Genomic DNA, 17,217 nt, shown 5'->3' with positions numbered 1-17,217 from the left:
ATGGTGAGAAATGCCCAAGGTAAATCTATTAGGATACAAGAGACAGGGCTGCAAAATCTAGCGGCCCTTTCCTGTGCAGGTCATCTCTCTATGGAGAGTCTGAGGGTTTGGTTACTTATGTTACAATCAAGTTTTGTTTTGTTTAAAACACACACACACAGCACTTTCCTTAAACTAATATGTGCAATTTGTTAAGCTCTACTGTGAATTAGGTTGATGTAGATGAAGACCCTAAATGACCACTGGATGTCATCACAGTCTTATACAAGACTTAGTGTGGCTCAGTGTTCAGCCTTTTCTGGAGTGTGGTGATAAGTTGTGCCAAGTTCTAAATGGAACCAAAGCACATCATCAATTCCTAACTTAGCCATGTGGTAACATGGGCAAAAAGAACACAGCTGAGGACTGGGAAATAAGTAAAAACAGTATCTTGAAATGGCCCTAAATAACATCTCAAAGTCCTTTCATTTACATTTGTATACTTTCTACAAAGGAAAACCATTTGGGCCCTCTTAGTGGGAAGTTTCCCGTATTTTTTCTTTATTTGAAGTTATTTCATTATTAGGCCTACTTGCCTTTGTACTGCCTTTGCCTGGGTTCACCCCATTAGCGTAGGTACTGTAGATCCAAAAAAGAATACAGTAGGAAGTGAGCTTATCACCTCATGACAACTCCTAAGCATAATAAACATGTGCCCAAGGCAAGAGTGACACCAACACGGAGGGGAGGGCTCCATGTGGCAAAGTGACAAAACCTCTGCAATCCATCACCCTTAAAAGGAAACACATATGATTTGGGCTTAGACCTCCAGAACCCCACTAACGATCATTTTAAAACTTATGTTCTTAATAATAACAACCAGCTGTGCTAACCTATTTCTATTCATGGGCTGAGTGCACCTAGGAATCAAATGGTTCGAATTCTATGCTTGGCTCCCAATCCAATCTCAGGATTTCACAGATAAAGGATGTTCTGAATTTTTTTCTGTAATTGCTGACAAAATCATTGCATCCTGACCCCAAGGTCATTGTATTACTTATAGGAGCTAAGCTGCTATATTTTGTAAAAATCCCTAAGTTAGTAAGTTAAAATATGAGTTTATTTTTTAGTCAGATCACCTTCCAAACAAGTGTCAAAGAGTCACCTAGGGGTGATTCTCCTAGGTGATTCCTCTAGGGCCATATCATATGCATAGTTGAAGGTGGTTCCAGCCAGTGGAAGGAGAAAGAGAGCAGGGAGGAGTCCCGACTCTGTCATAAAAGTCCTGTCCCAGGAGTGGCACACATGACTTCCACTAATGCTCCACTGCCTAGAATTATACATAATTGCTGGTGAGGCTGTGAAATGGTGGGTTAGCTACATGACCCAAAAATCAGATTTGGAGTGATAGCACTTGGTCAACTGCACAGGTATCTATTACTAGTCCAAAAGATGAAGTTGTGTTCTGATTGAACATTATATTGAGCCATAGTAAGGTTAAATAAATTTCCCAAGGTCACACAGCTAGCCAGCAGCCAAGCTAAGGTTTGAGCCCAGAGCCTATACTTTTAACCACTGTCTATGTTAACTCTTAAAGTATTAGAAGAAAAAGGATGGCTTCTAATCATGACCAGAAGGCCCACAAGTTAGGAAAGAAAAGAGTCACATATTTGGCCACACACAAAACTTAAAATTCCTGAACTGGAAAAGAATATGAACAAAAGTAAAGGAGAAGCAATTAATTGGGGATAATACTGACTACAAATACCATAAAGAGGATATCTCCCCAGTACTTAAAGATTTCCTACAAATCAATTTTAAAAACAGAAAAATGGGCAGAGGACTTAAACAGGCAATTCACAAAAGAAAATCAAATGAAACACAAAAAGACATTCAACTCCACTAATAGTAAAAACTATGCACATTAAAATGTGGCAGTATTTTAAGCCTATAGTTTTAGAAAAATTATTGAAGATTCCTAATTCTCATTCTTGGTGAGGGTGTTGAGAAATAGGCCCTTTTGTGCATTGTTGGTGAGCAGAGAATTTAAATTGCTGCTTTTAAAAGTAAACAGTGGTATCCATCTAAACATTGAATCACAATTCAGTTACTAGGATTCTAGTTTACAGAAATAATTAGATACGTGGGCAATGCTCTCCAGATGATATTCACTCCTGTGTTGTTTGTAAATGTTGGAAATCTACATGACAACGCATAAGAGGATAGTTAAATAAATTATGGGGCATTAGTCACATAGTCCTTAAAAAGAAAGTAGGAGCTCACTGGTTAGCTCAGTTGTTTAGAGCATGGTGCTGGTAACATCAAGATCCAAGGTTCGATCCCTGTACAGGCCCACCGCCAAAAAGAAAGAAAGAAAGTGGTTGCTCTGCAACTACTGATGTGGAAAGATTTCTAAAAAATAAAAATGTAAGTAGTGTGATCCCATTTTTACAAAACAAACGGATATGTTTGTATATACTTTTGCATATATGTTTGCAAATGCATAGAGAGAGCCCTAGGAAGCTTTTTGCCCAATATGTTTCTAATACTGTTTGATTCTCTGACAACCACTATGTATTATTTCGTAATTTTTTGAACAATAATACTCCGTTTTATTTAAAAAGGATGCAGGGAGCCTGACAGAGCTATCCACGGTTAGTTCCCTGTAATAACTTGCAGGGTTTCTACCCCCCCCCACCTCCATTTTCAGAGGTGAGCTGAAGCAGCCTAGGTATGCCACACAGGGAAACCTCCTAAAGGCTTGGCACCGCGGAATTTTGCCGAGCATCCTGAATAGTGGTGGTCCAATGCCTCAGCGCTCCAGCCTTTCCAGTGTTCAGTGCTGCAGGAGGCTCTGCACTTCGCTCATCTCCAGCGCCTGACCGCTTCCCAACGCACCTGGACCACACACTGCCGCCTCGGAGGCCCACGCCCAAATGCCGGGGCCTGCTCTGGTCCACCGGAGCCTGGGAACCGCGTCTGTCCTCACCTCGGCCGCCGCTCGTCACCCATGAGGAAAATGGGGCAACACCCTCGCCGCCTGGGCCTCGGCAGTTTCAAACCTGCGGAGCCTAGGCCAGAGATGCCGAGTTTCAAGGTAAACCTGGCAGCAGGCAAGAGAACTTGCAATGGTGTGTTCCCAGGCAATAATCTCATGAGGAAGGTGGTATTATTACCCGCATCCTACGGATGCAAACAATGGAGCACAGAAGTATTAAGTCCTTTCCCCAAGACCACAAAGTAACAGCAGTCGCCCAAGCCAGTAAATCTGGCTCCCGAGCCCACGTGTCAGCATCCATGGGACAACTCTAGTTCAGCAATGGGCAAGATGAAAGAGTGGAGAGAAAGACTCGGTTTGAGAGAAAGGAATCCGCGCACCCAAAAGGGTCATTTGCGTTCCAGACGTTTCTTTCCAAGTTCTCTCCGTTCGGTGCTAGTGTGTGTGCGCGTGTGTGTGTGCGCGCGCTTTAACCACTAAATAGACAATAAAGTGAAAGGGCCTTGACTAGGGTCTCACTCAGACTTGGAAGGCAGCCGGCAAATCTGGCTCTGAAAGTTCCAGAAGCACGCCCTACTGACAACCCAGCGCTGTGAAGGTCCAGTCTCGGCGCCGGCACAAAGGTCCACCTCCGCTGCTCTTGTGGGAGAAGTTGCCGTGTCAACCTGACAGAGCCAACCAGTGACGCACACGCGGAGAACAGGAGGTTCAAGGACCCACCGAGGCAACGCTCCCCCGCGCCTGCCGGCGCACCCCAGCTCTCCCCGGATGTGGGGAGCAGGTGACCCGAAGCTCAGGGGCGGGGGCCGTCAGAGATTTTCTTTTAGGTTCGAGAACGAACCTTGCTGGGAACTACTTGCACATCTCTCATCACTCAGTGTAAGCGCAGCTGAAAGTGCAAGGTGAACATCCCAGCGGTCTAGAGCTCGTGTCCTTCGAAGGGGGAAATGTAACTATGCCATCAGCGCTCCTAGCCCTCAGGACTAGGGCACCCAGATCTGGCAGCTTTAGCCATCAGAGGAGAATGCGTTTCTGTCGCCCGCTGACGCTCGCCCGCCTGTGCGTGGGGCTCCCAGGGTTAGGCCACCGGCTCAGCGCTGAGCCTTGCAGACCCCTCGCCCCACCCAGTTCGCCCTCGGGAGTCACGAACACTAGCTCTCTCTTTGATTTAACCACTGAATAAAGTGAAACGGGCCTGACTACAGTCAGGGAGACCTGGAAAGAGGACGGTGAAATAGGGTCTGAAAGTTCTAGAAGCATGCCGAACTGACAACCCAGCACCGCAGAAGGGTCACGGCTAGGAACGTCGAGTATCCGTACCCTCTCCTTCAAGCCCCTTGCGCTCACTCACATCCCATCAGCGAGCAAAGGTAATCCCTGGCGGAATCCCAGCAGGGACAAAACATCCGGTTCCCAGAGGTCGGCTTTGAGTGTAGAGCCGGTGGGCGCCCGCTTCGCGCCCTCCTGGGTGACTCGAGTCTCGAGTCTGTTCGGGAATTTTCCTGGGGTCCGCGCGTGGATACCTCCTGCGCAGTCGCCCCACCTCCTCGTCTCCCTGGAGAGCCCCCCTCCCCCGTCCGCTCCTTGGGGTCAAAGGGGCGTACTCGACCTCGGGACGGCCAAGGCCCCGTCCCATCTGTGCTCGCGGCACCAGGCTCCAGAGAGGTAGGTGTGGTGCAGCCTTCCCCCGCGGTCCCCAGGCCCGAAACCCAGCCGGGAGCCACGGCAAGGGCCTTGCCTCTGTGGTCTAGACCTGAGTTCGAACCCGGACTCTGCTGCCTGTCTGTAAGCAAGTGATTCGGTCTAAGCCTTGGTTTCCTCAGTGTGGACGACGATATTGTATCCACCGCATAGGGCGATTCCCAGGATGTGAGGAAGGTGTAAAGGGCTTGGCAGAACGCCGGGGGCTCAGTACACGCTCAATGCATGCTGGCAATTGCTTTTTCCACTAGACTGTAAGCTACCGGAGGGCGGGAACCCCCAGCGCCTGGCAGAGCGCCTGGCACAGCGCCTGGCAGGTGGATGGAAGAGGAGCGGCTCGTGGGGAGGGTGGAGAGGGAGGGACCGCGGAAGATGCGGAAATCCAAGACAATCCCCGAGCTAAAGGCGAAAGGAGAAGTGAGGATGCGGCTGGGGGGCTGCGGGGGCAGCGGAGACCGCCCACTCTCTGCAGGGCACGAGTCTTGGCCCCGAAGGATTTACTCCGGTGTGTTTCCATTGTGTTCTCTTGCCGGGTCTATGTAGGAAAACAAACAAACAAACAAGAAAACGTGAGATCCAAGGACACAGATCCGGGAGTCAGGGATCCCGTCCGCCTAAGGGCCTAAGGGGATGTGATAGCTCCCCGAGTCCCTAGAGGCTGCGTTAGGGGTGAGCGGGGAAGACCTGGCTGAGTTCTCCAGCAACGCGGGAGGATCGGCGAGAATGGACCACTGAAGGAGGAGCGAGAGCACTGCAGGTTTGGTAGCAGAAAAGCAAAACTGGGAGGGTCTCGTAAGTCAAATCCTCGCCCTCTCCCATCGTCTTTGAGTTCTAGAACGAACCCCAAAGTTCTAGGAAAGCACAGGTTCCTAGGGCTACTACTTCGAGGACGAAAAAGCGAAGGAATGGTACCTAAACGTGTATTGTCTCTTGGACCAGCTGCCCGGAAACCCATGTCTCCGGGACCCTCGACAAGAAAGTGCGAAGTGGGGGACACGGGGCAGTCCAGCAGCAGCCCCCAGTGGGGTAGGCGACTGAGAATGGGCCAGGCCCTGCTGCTCACGTAGGGCACCCCGGCGCCCACCCCGCGCTCCTTGCCGGCGGAGGGCATCTGTCCCCCACCGTGTGCCCCTCCGAGCCGGCTTTCCATGTGGTAGAGGATGCCCAACAGCAGAGCAGAGAGGCAAAGCGCTGGGCCAGGTGAAGCCCTGGAATCTCGACCCAGGCCAGCGGTGGGGCAGGGGGCTCAGACCAAGGTGCAGACCTGTCCTCTCCAGTTTGCTGTCTGCTGATCACCCGGGGCTGCTCAACCAAGGCTTACGGTAAATACCCCTGTGATTTGCGCTATGGCAACAGAGAAAGACGGCTGCCTGACGAGGGGAGAGGGGCACCTAACTCAAAGGAAGTCGTTTCCGTCCTCGGGCCTCAGTGTTCCTCTGTACAATGGGAATGATTAGTCCGTCTCTGCCTGGCGCAAGGGTTGACGCTAGGCTCCCATGGGAGGAGACAGCGAGACTCCGTGACCAGATGAAGTGTCGCGGCGACAGCCTGGGGTACGGGGTCTGAAGAGGAAAGGTCTCAGCTATGGAATTGGAACACACAGGGCCAGAGGAGAGGCACCTCATTCCCCAACCCTTCTCTAGGTCCCTGCGGAGTAAAAGAATGCCTAGGCAGAGAGAGAAAACCGAAATCAGAGAGGGGGAAAGAGGGTGCCCCGTGGCGGAGGAAGCTGGTCACACTCAAGCACCCCCCAAACTCAATCTAAGCCCCCCCACTTCTCTGAGATCACTATGGAGAGGAGCATCATCCTGCTCTGAACTGTGGGCAAAAGTGTCAGCTCTCTATGGTGCTGTCTCCCTTAACTTTAGACCAAAGTAAGGAAATCATTTGGATATTGTGCTGCAGTAATCAGATGATGTGGTCGAATTATCAGAATTAGTTTTATCTGATTATCGAATTATCAGACCCAGATTTGTGTTCGAATTATCAGAATTAATACCTCGAGTCTCTCTACTTGATTTTCGAAATGCAGCTGTGGGTTCTCTCTCGTTCTCTCCCCCCTCCCCCACTCTTCCCCTACTTCCCTCCCTCCCTTACTCAGTGCTTCCGGCCTGGCCTCTTTTCCCTCATACATGCAATCCCTTGATTTCCAATATAAAAGGGGAATCGAGTCGTATTTACTTCCAGAAAAGATGCTATTTTCCAAATCTCAGCTGACGAGGGACTTTAGGCTGTTAATGGAAGTTTGAGAAGAAAGAAAGTACAACTTCCCACCCTGAAAAAGTCTGGAGGACATGCCTGGGGTGGGAACAAAGGAGCAGAAAGAAGTTGGCAAGACTATGGCCGTTGGATTTTTAACATTTTATTTTCAGGGGAAAAGTTTTCTATATTAGGCCAAAACAGCTACCACTGTGGTGACAGAAAGAAATAGTTGGAATTTGAAATCAAGACACCAAAAGGCAATCTTGATTAAATATCAAGAGGTTAATTTTGTAACTGGGGCCCACCAAGGAACAGGCAGAGCGCGGCGTAAAAGCAGTACAGTCTGGTGGTGAGTCCCACCACGAAGCTTTCTAATGAGCTCACTCTTCCACATCTAGGGGCTGGGAACTAAATCCAGGCAGGCTTAAAGGCGCATTATCTGCCTCATTATTCCGCTGTATGAATGGTGGAGTTTTTTAATTACACTCTTGCTTTTCCTAGGGAAGACCAAAGATCGGATTTTTCAAAGTATCAACTTGTTTTCCATTAGGCAGTTGTTGTAACAAGTTCTTTCAGCGACATGTTATGTCTTTAGGAAGGGGAGCTTCAGATGGCGCGCGCTAACACAATTTTGTGGCTTTTAATTACTATTTTGTTCTTTTAGCGGGGGTTCAGAGGCTGGCGCCTGGGCATGATTAGACCGTCTACGTGGTCCGCCGCAACGTCTCACAGTGTCCACCAGGTGGCGCCACAAAGCAGGCATTGCCGCAAGAGCGTCAGACTCGGAGTCCTTCAAGGTATGTGTCCATAACCGTATGGCCGTATGGCCAAGGTTCCCAAATACAAGGGTATAAGATACAGAGGAAGTCGCCACTTCCGATTAAAAAAAAAAAAAAAAGGAGGAGAAAAAGAAATTGCAATGATCGGGCGGAACAGGGTCCTAAAGTGCAAACCTATAAAATAGGATTAAATTAAGTGTTTTTTATATTATATTTGTTCTTGTAAGTTAGCCAAGACGTGATGAATCTAGTACCAAGACCTGATAAATCTATGATCTCTCCTAAGTATTATCCCCCTTCCTTTTTCTTAAAAACATAGAATTTAGAGTCACAATGAGCTTTGAAGCCCATCTGGTCAGTCTGGTCTACCTTTCCACCCTTAGGAGAAAGTCCCCGGGATCGCTTTTCGGGTGTCAATTACCCATCAAATATACATAATTACTCAGAGCCTCAGCGTGTCAGGGAGGTACAAGGGAAAGTGGTTTCAAATATGTTATTAGCAATAATACCTTTGAGTTTATATAGCTTTTCTCTCAAACAGTAGGGGGGAAACGTTTAAATATTATCTAATTAATTGTCCTCTATCCCTGTGGGTTGGTTAGGAAGCAGGTATTATTAAACGTGGTTTATGGATAATTTAAATCAATTGACTTTGTCAAGTGCGGAGTGGTTGACAAGAGTAAGTGCCAGACACTTCGAGGAAAAACGGAGACAGAGCGGGCTGGGCTCTCGGCACCGATTTATTTTGATTAATGTTTTTGAAAACTGACCTCCGACATGCAGGTTCGAATCACTGGAATTGGCGCTTGCACACAGAATGGAATGGGAGACCCCACTTCTTCTGAGGCGAAATGCCCGACTCTGTCTTCACGCCTTCTGTCCTCCCTAGGGCGGGTCACCCTGACTCCCCCCCACCTCAGCCCCTCGCCTCGCTGCTCGCACTCAGCTGCAGCCTGTTTGCGCCCGCCATGTGACACCCGCCCCCTGGCCAGGCGTCCCGGGCGCCCGGAGCTCCGCGGCTGGTTGCCTCTGATTGGCTGTTGCTAGGTGACGTCGCCTGCGCTCACGTGACAGGTGTTAAATGCTCACCCTGCAGGAGCCCGCCTAGCAGACAATCCTAAGGCCGCTCAGGGCTGCTCACCTGCTCCCGCCTGCCGGAGTACCGACCCGGTCCCGCCACTCCTACACCCTCCACTGTCCGCCCCCCGCCCGAGCCCGCGCGGGGCAAGGAGCCGAGCCGGCCGAGAGGCCGAGAGAGGATGCAGCCGGCGGCAGCTGTCCCGAGCAGCGCACGGTGATCGCCTCCCCCGGAGGAGGAGGCGCCTAGACCGTTGCTTCATTTCTTGTTTTCCTCCCCCCGCCCCGTAATTACATTGGCTGCTGGAGGGGACCGGGAGAGACGGAGGAGGCGCCTCGCTTCCCCCGCGCGCCCGCCACCTCTGTTCTTTCCCGTCCCGTGCCAGGATGACTGGAGTCTTTGACAGTCTGGTGGCTGATATGCACTCGACCCAGATCACGGCCTCCAGCACATACCACCAACACCAGCAGCCCCCGAGCGGCGGCGGCGCCGGCCCGGGCGGCAGCAGCAGCAGCAGCAGCAGCAGCAGCCTGCACAAGCCCCAGGAGTCGCCCACTCTTCCGGTGTCCACAGCTACCGACAGCAGCTACTACACCAACCAGCAGCACCCGGCGGGCGGCGGCGGCGGGGGGGGCTCGCCCTATGCGCACATGGGTTCCTACCAGTACCATGCCAGCGGCCTCAACAACGTCCCCTACTCCGCCAAGAGCAGCTACGACCTGGGCTACACTGCAGCCTACACCTCATACGCGCCCTATGGGACAAGTTCGTCCCCAGCCAACAACGAGCCTGGTATGCAAAACGTTGGCGTCTAGAGTGCCAAGTCGGTCTAGTTACTGGGATGGATGGGTAAACATGTTTGAAGGGGGGGCCCGGAGTTCTGGATTTTCACACTGCCTGCTCACCGCCTGCTCGTGCCCTTTACCCTCCTAACCTCCTATCTGCCGCAGGTCACCGGTTACCTCCCTTAGTGCTCAGCTGGTGGAGCCGGTGGCCTCGAGGGCCAAATGAGCGCGCGGTGCATGCCTTATAGTAACCTCCTTTTCTTGCCCTGTTTCTCCTTTCTCTCCGGTTTGCGCCTGTCTTTCCCTTCCCTGGAGGGTTCTGCTCCTGGGTTCGGTGGCGGCGCCGGTCTGGGCATTGAGAAGTTCGCCTGTACCGCGCAAAATGTCTAAGAACACGCCAGCCTCCTGGCTCAGGCCAAGACCCCGCCAGGCCCTCCAGGCTGGCGGGAACTCTAGCCCCCCCCCACCCACCCACCACCCACCCCCGGGTTGCGCGGATCTCACGATTCCGTTTCGTTGCAGAGAAGGAGGACCTCGAGCCTGAAATCCGGATAGTGAACGGGAAACCAAAGAAAGTCCGGAAACCCCGTACCATCTACTCCAGTTTCCAGCTGGCGGCTCTTCAGCGGCGTTTCCAAAAGACTCAATACCTGGCACTGCCTGAGCGAGCGGAGCTGGCGGCGTCTCTGGGCCTCACCCAGACTCAGGTGGGGGTCGCACCATCTGGGGGCGAGGAGGGCGCTGGCCTGGGATGGCCAGGAAGCAGGCGGGTTCAGGACAACGTTTTTTAAAGCATATTTTAAGTAGTTTAAAGGATTTCCAGTCCTGTTCCCCGGGCCGCCTAAACTTCTAGGCCCAAAGCTGAAAACCCCCAATGGACTGCCGCATGCGAGAAAAGGAAAAAGCAGGGGTGGGCAGAAATCTCCTACCACCTTGTCTTTTTCCTTGCTGCTGATTAAGAGTGAAATAATTGGGCCTCCTGACCCCCTTCCGCTGTCACCATCACCACAGTGCACACTTATCAAGCAGCCGGGGGCTTTTTGAGATTACCTCCCAGTGGAGCAGGACCCAGCAGAGGCTTCGAGGCCGCCGCACGTTGATCGGCTTACCCACTAGGGTGCTCTGTGCCCACCTCTAGCTGGTCTTTCTCTATTCCCTCCCTGTCCCTGCCCCATGCCCAGATTCCTCCACTAATGCTCAAGTCCTTTTTCCACAAAGGTCAAAATCTGGTTCCAGAATCGTCGGTCCAAGTTCAAGAAGATGTGGAAAAGCGGTGAGATCTCTTCGGAGCAGCACCCTGGGGCCAGCGCTTCGCCACCTTGCGCTTCGCCGCCAGTCTCGGCGCCGGCCTCCTGGGACTTCGGCGCGCCGCAGCGGATGGGGGGCGGCGGCCCAGGCAGCGGCGGCAGCGGCGCGGGCAGCTCGGGTTCCAGTCCGAGCAGCGCGGCCTCGGCTTTTCTGGGCAACTACCCGTGGTACCACCAGACCTCGGGCTCGGCCTCACACCTGCAGGCCGCAGCGCCGCTGCTGCACCCCACACAGACCCCGCAGCCACACCACCACCACCACCACCACGGCGGCGGGGGCGCCCCGGTGAGCGCGGGGACGATTTTCTAACTGCACGGAGACCGCGCCAGAGACAGAGAGCAGAGACCAGTTATCCTCAGTGCCCGCCCCCTAGCCGGAGGGTCCCTTCTACTCGCCGCGGCCGCCACCCACCTCCCCGCGCCCCGGGGGTTACAGTTCTGGATGGCCCGCCTCAGGCCCTGCTCCCTCTCGCGGCCACTGCGCGGCCGAGAACTAGGAGGCGTCCGCCGGCCCAGCGGGCTTCTCGGGGAACCGGACAGCGGCGTGGCGAAAGCCGCCCCCCACGGCCGCATTCCCGACCCGAGCCCCGGACCTCGGCCATTTTCGAGCCCCGCCTCGGACTTGCCTCCCCATCCCGCCCCGCCCGGCCCAGCGAGGCCTCCCGGCCCCTTCCTCGCCCGGGGCGCAGAGCGGGTCCCGGAGACGGACGCCTCCCCCGCCCGCGAGGCTTCCCGGGCACTCTGAGGCTCCTTTCTCCTCGCCCGCCCCCGGGCTCAGCTCCAGTCCGCTTCGGCTGTTGACCTCCCGGGCCCTGCCCCCCCGCCCTCCCCCACTGCCCTCTTGACCCGCGCGGCCCCGCCGCTTTTTTCTGCCCTGCTTTTCCCAGTCCTCCTCGGAGCCCCCATCCGCATCCCCTCTCCCGCCTTAGAAACACCAGGAACGCTCCCTTAGCTCTCTCCCCGACCATCACCAGTGGAGTTTTTTTATTTTTATTTTTTTAAAAGTTTAGGTGCCTTTGCGGATGACCTCATTTTGATGTTGGAAAAAAAGTGATTTTTTAAATATGTGGACACTGCAAAAAAATGTGCTTAAATTATCTTTTTTAAAACCTATTCAGGATTATTAGCCTGGACTTCGACACAGAGTTTGTAAATAAAGGTGTCTGTGCAGATTTTCCCACTGATTTATTTGTATAAAAATACTCATCTTTTCAGACTTTTTGTAAACTCCCAGTTGTGAAAACTGCGCTTTAGCAGTGACCTCAGCAACCCCTCCGTTTTATTTTCCCCATTTGAAAAAAATTCTGTTAAATTAAGCTACTGATTTGGATTTGTTTTATCTTATCCTAAAGTCTTTGTTCTTGAAATGAAAGGTATTTTGGGGTTATTTATTATGAAAACAACATGCTCTTAATGTTGATTTTACAATATGAAGAGATTATTTAAATAAATTATTGTTTTCATTGGATGTGTGCGCTTTTTCCTTGGTGCCAGGGTTCCGTCGGTCACGTGCTCAGAGCTCGAGCCGCTGCCCAGGCCGGGAACCCGCTCAGCCGACAGCGACATTGACATCTCTGGGAGGCTGCGAGCGCCCGCAGGCGCGGCGAGGCGACGACAGGCGCGCTCGGTTTGGGGCAGCTGCGGAGGGTTCACGCTCCGCCCCCGCCCAAGTCCCAGCGCCGGGTTCGCCAGCCAGCAGCGCGGTGACTCACTCAGCGCCGGGCGGCTTCGGCGCCAGCGCCAGCGCCACCGCCCCGAGCCCGGGCCGTCTCGGCCGCCCCCGCGCCCTCCATGCTGGCCAGGCCTTGCAGCCGAACGGCTTGCGGGGCTCCTGCTGTGGAGGCCTGAACTCTGTTGCAGCCTGGGGTCAGACTCCTGCATTCGACCCTCCCCTCCGTTTGTCCCAAGGCCCTTGGGAGCTGGCTGAGCTCTGTGAGTCACCCACGGAAGGCACGGTTGGCTGCTCTGGAATGTGGGGCGACCCCAGCGCACAGGGCTGCGCTAGCGCACACACTGACGCATACTAAGTCACACCTATACTATAGCACGCTCTCACCCGCACACATTGATTGATACACACTCTCGCAGTCACACTTGCTGTCAAACATTCTCACTCAGGCACACATACAATGACACACTCAAACACCCTCACAGTCACACACATAATCACACTCTCACAATCACATACATAACACAGTTCATGCTCATTCACACTTTCACACTCTGTCACTCTGATATACAAACACATATGCACACTCACACGCACACACGCACACAGAAACTGATGCACACTGCCTGCCACCTCACACTCTTGGAGGGGAAAGTTTTGTCTACAGGTCACTCAGCTCTGCTTTTTACCTACAACCCCACCAACCTCAGGCTTGGAAATGACCCTACTTTCTGGCATTCTCTGCAAAGGCCAGGAGTAGGTGGACAATGCAAGCCTGAACTGCTTTTCCTGAAAGCACTGTGGTGTTCAGTTGGAAGTTTCCTGACTTCAATCACTGGGCGACCCACTTAACTTCTCTGTTACAGTTTGCAGATCTATAAAATAGGAGAAATAATAACAGCTATGGCTCAGAGGTGTTGTGGGCATTTAATGAAGCAATGATGTAACAGTGCCCGGACAAAATAGGCACTCAAATTTTAGCTATTTAGCATTCCTGTTTTATCACAATGACTCCAAACAGAGAGGCTGTACTTTCACTTGTAATTATGAAGCCCAGAGTTATCCAGAGGCCTTTCCAACTTTGTCTTATGTGGAAGACCAGCATCCTGGGGCTGGGAGAATTCCGGCCCTTTTCTACACGAGGCTTGAACCTTTGAAGGGGCCCATCTCTACTGGAGAGAAGGCTGGGCACAGGTTAGAGAGCCCTGCTTGCCAGATTTAGGCCTCCTCTCCTCTAGGGTGGTTTTTCAGGCCATTAATATTGTGTGTCTTCAACTCATCTCTGCCAAACAGACCTAGGGCAGAGGTGATTTTCTGGGCTCAGTGGCATCATCCTAAGGGGAATCCTGACTTTTCTGACCAAATTGTTGTTGTTGATGTTTTTATTTTGTTGTGTTTTGTAGTGCATCTGTTTTGATACTGGCCAAATTGTTTGGGGGCCTGCTCTGAGTCTGGTTTACAACAGTGTGTGGTCCAGGGAGTTGGGGCTCTGGGAATGGCAGGGAGGCTACACAATCCAGTGTTGCTTTGCATTTCTGCATTGTTTTCCCAGGCTAGGGAGGCCTGGGCTAAAGCCCGTTGACCCTCGGTTCTGGACTTCCCTAAGCAACCGCTGCCTGGCAGACCCCACCCCCACTCCTACCCTAGCTCCAAATTCCGAGGGGTTTTTTAAGTGCCAGTAGCTGGTGCCAACCTTCTTCCTGAAGTTGGCTGTGCTCTCCCCTCCTTTGCGCTCACCCCTCTCCCCCTCTTGAAACCAGCGGGAAGAGACGGGGCAGTAAATTGGCTGGTGTCGAGGATCTGCAGCAGACAAGATGATTAAGAGGCCTACGCCGGAGCGCCCGGGGCAGGGAATGTCAGCCCAAGTTGGAATCACGCAACAGGCCTTGGCATGAGCCGAGCCTGTGAGTCGGGAGGGAGGGCGGCCCCAGCTCTGGGGTGGGCCGAGGCCCCACAGACTTGCAGGAGTCACCCAACCTGGCACCCGGCGGCGGCGGGGTCGGCCTGGCCACGGCGCGCCTTTCCCTGGGGAGCCCGCGACGACGAGGGCAGGAGGGTGCAGGGGCCAGGGGGAAGGGGGCGTTTCCGCAGACAAGGCAAAGGGCAAAGAGAAGGGATCGCGAGGACGCGCCCGGGTCCCAGAAGTGAGGGGGCGGGGAGGAGGAGGGGTGGGCAAGGGTAGAAACAAAGCCGGGCTCCGGGAGGCGGGGGCAGGCTCCAGCCCCGCCGGGGGCGACGCGCTGGCAAGCCTTTCTCACAGTCTCCAGGCCCGCCCGGAGACGCGGAGCCCTGTGATCAGCCCGCCGCCGCGCAGACACACTCCCCCCGCGCTCGACTGGGCTCCCCAAAGCGCGAATGAAAAATGGAAATGGGAAGCAGCGATCTCGGCTCCCTACACTGGGAAACCAGCCGCGCTCGGAACACACATAAATCTTCATTGTAATCCCCTTCCATTCGCTCGCGTGAAATATCAGGCGAGAGACAGGATATGACAAGCGCTGGGAAGCAGGGGGAGGGAAGCCGAAGACTGAGGGGTGCCCGGCCCTCTCCGCTCCACCCTCTGGCAGGGCTGTCCGAACTCAGTCACAGCGCTGGCGTTGAGCTCCGGTGCCAGCTGTGGGCCGCCCGGGTGCTCCCGAGTCACTCTCCCCTTCAATTCCCCCCTCCCCCCAACCCCCACTCGAAGTCTGCAGCCCGCCTCACCACCCCCACCCCCGCCCCCGGCGCGGCGCTCTGCTGGGCCCAGACCCCCTCCGGCTGCCCCGAATTCCCACCGCTCGCCCCGCAGCTCCAGCCGGGGAGGGCAGAAAAGAGAGGGAACGGATCCCAGACCTAATCAGCCCCGCTGCAATGTGGGACCGTTTAGGAGGCTTCCCCTCGGCCTTCTTTCAGGATCACTTGTGAAAATTGTGAATATCCGTCCTGTGGACGGATTTCCGAGACTGGTGGGGCGAATTTGGGGGAAGTATCAGGTTTGGTGGGGGCGGAGAGAGCGCGGGCCGCCGGGAACTTTGTTTACAAACAGTTCTGTGGTAGAAGACAAGGGACGGGGTAAGGCGGGGGGTAAGTCGTTCTTACGGACAGTAAAACTCGGGCGCAACTCCCCCAACTCCCGGCGCCCCCAGCACTCGCTCAAAAGTCCAAAGTCGACTCCTTTCCCTCCAGGGAACAGCGACCACCAGTGGCTTTAACCTGTTTAGGGTCAGAGATTCCTTTGAAAATAAAACTACAGACTCCCTCCTCCTGAAATACCAACAGGTCCCTTCGAGAATTCGACTTTGGGGTCCAGGGTCCTAGAAGCAGTTGAGTGGGGCGCTATCCTGTGGGCCGCATTACCCGCACTTTCAGCTCTGGGGTCTAGGCTTTCCAGAGACTGGCAGCCTCTCGAAGGGTCACGACACCCAAAGCAGCCCCAGGGAAGCCTCCCCCCGGCGGGTCTTTCCTCCCCACCAGGAATCTGTCGGGCACGTCTCCCACACACAAACTGCGCGCGCACGCGCGCGCACACACACACACACACACACACACACACACACACACACACACACACCACTCACACGCACACGCACACGCACACGCACACGCACACACACACCACTCACACACGCCGACCGGCGCAGGGGGATGCTGAGACCCCACATCCTTCTGACCCCCTCCCACCTTCCCTGGAGTGAGTTCCCTCGCAGGGACGGGTTTGGCAGTGATTGCCACATTACAAGATGCTACATTCCGCCCGGGGCCTGGGGCCTGGCGGGGCAGGGCGGGGGAGACAATATATTTCATGAAAAGAAAAAGCAGGCAGGTCTTGGAGGAGCAGCCACACGGCGCCTCCACGTGGAAACCCAGATACAGTCTCCTGACAGACCTTTCTTCCCGGGCCGCTCCGGCCCCGGCTTCCCACTAGTCGTCCGGAGCCAGAGCGCAAACAGCAGTTTGAGGGCTGCGTGGCAGCGCTCCCGGGATTCTCCGGAGGCCCGTTGGGGGGGGGGGGGGTCCCAGGGAGTTCTGGTGCCACCGGCTGTGTCCCCGGTCGGGTCGGGCCCGCGGGGGAAGGTGAACAATGGGTCCACGAGGCGGGCCGGAGCTGCTGGGCAGAGGATTACAACTTTTGGAAAGGAGAGGCGAGGGGGGAGGAAGGTTTGGACTTGGAGTGCGCAGGGGTGATCCCAGGGTGCAGGAGGCCCTCACAGGGCACACGTGGAGGGCTCTCCACACCCCCGCCCCTCCCCTCCCCTCCCCTCCCGATTGTGATCCTGGAGTCTGGGACACCCTAGAGGTGAAATCATCGCTGCCCGAACAATGGCGACTTCTGGCGGGGGAACCCGACCGAGTCCCGGCTGCCCCGAGTGACGGCCGCGCACGGGTTCGCTTCTCTCGCCCGGCAGCGCCGAGTCCCCTCTTCAGGGGCAGCCTCCGCCCCGCGCCCTCCCTCCGCTGGCCTGGCCTCGGCTTCTTAAAGTCGCAGGGTGTTTCAGTTCCCGAAAGAAGCACCGCCCAAGTGAGGAGTGAATGTTGGGGGGGGGGCGCTATCTCCGGGCGGTGGAGACAAAAGAGGAGCCTAGGCGGTCACGGGGCGGGCCCAGAGGACCCCTCCGCTCCTTCCCCCCACCAAGCCTCCAAATAACAGGCTCGTATTCGCCGACACTGGGTGGCCGCTGGCACTCTCTCCTGGGGTGATCACCGCCTGGCACCAACACCTCAGTCAACCAGCTCTCCCCA

At 54.6% G+C, this 17,217-nt stretch overlaps 1 protein-coding gene across 1 annotated transcript; it reads left to right on the top strand.

Annotated features, from left to right (window-relative positions):
* Window positions 1–9,123: 9,123 nt before the first annotated feature.
* On the top strand, window positions 9,124–11,139 carry DLX2 (distal-less homeobox 2). Its single transcript, XM_063111323.1, has 3 exons — window positions 9,124–9,529; window positions 10,045–10,229; window positions 10,741–11,139. Exons 1-3 carry the CDS (start codon window positions 9,124–9,126, stop codon window positions 11,137–11,139), a joined length of 990 nt encoding a protein of 329 aa, XP_062967393.1.
* Window positions 11,140–17,217: the final 6,078 nt, after the last annotated feature.

Source organism: Cynocephalus volans, chromosome 1 (assembly GCF_027409185.1).
Source record: "Cynocephalus volans isolate mCynVol1 chromosome 1, mCynVol1.pri, whole genome shotgun sequence".
Classification (NCBI taxonomy): Eukaryota; Metazoa; Chordata; class Mammalia; order Dermoptera; family Cynocephalidae; genus Cynocephalus; species Cynocephalus volans.
The sequence above is the reverse complement of the archived record's forward strand: the minus strand, read 5'-3'. Positions and strand labels throughout refer to the sequence as shown.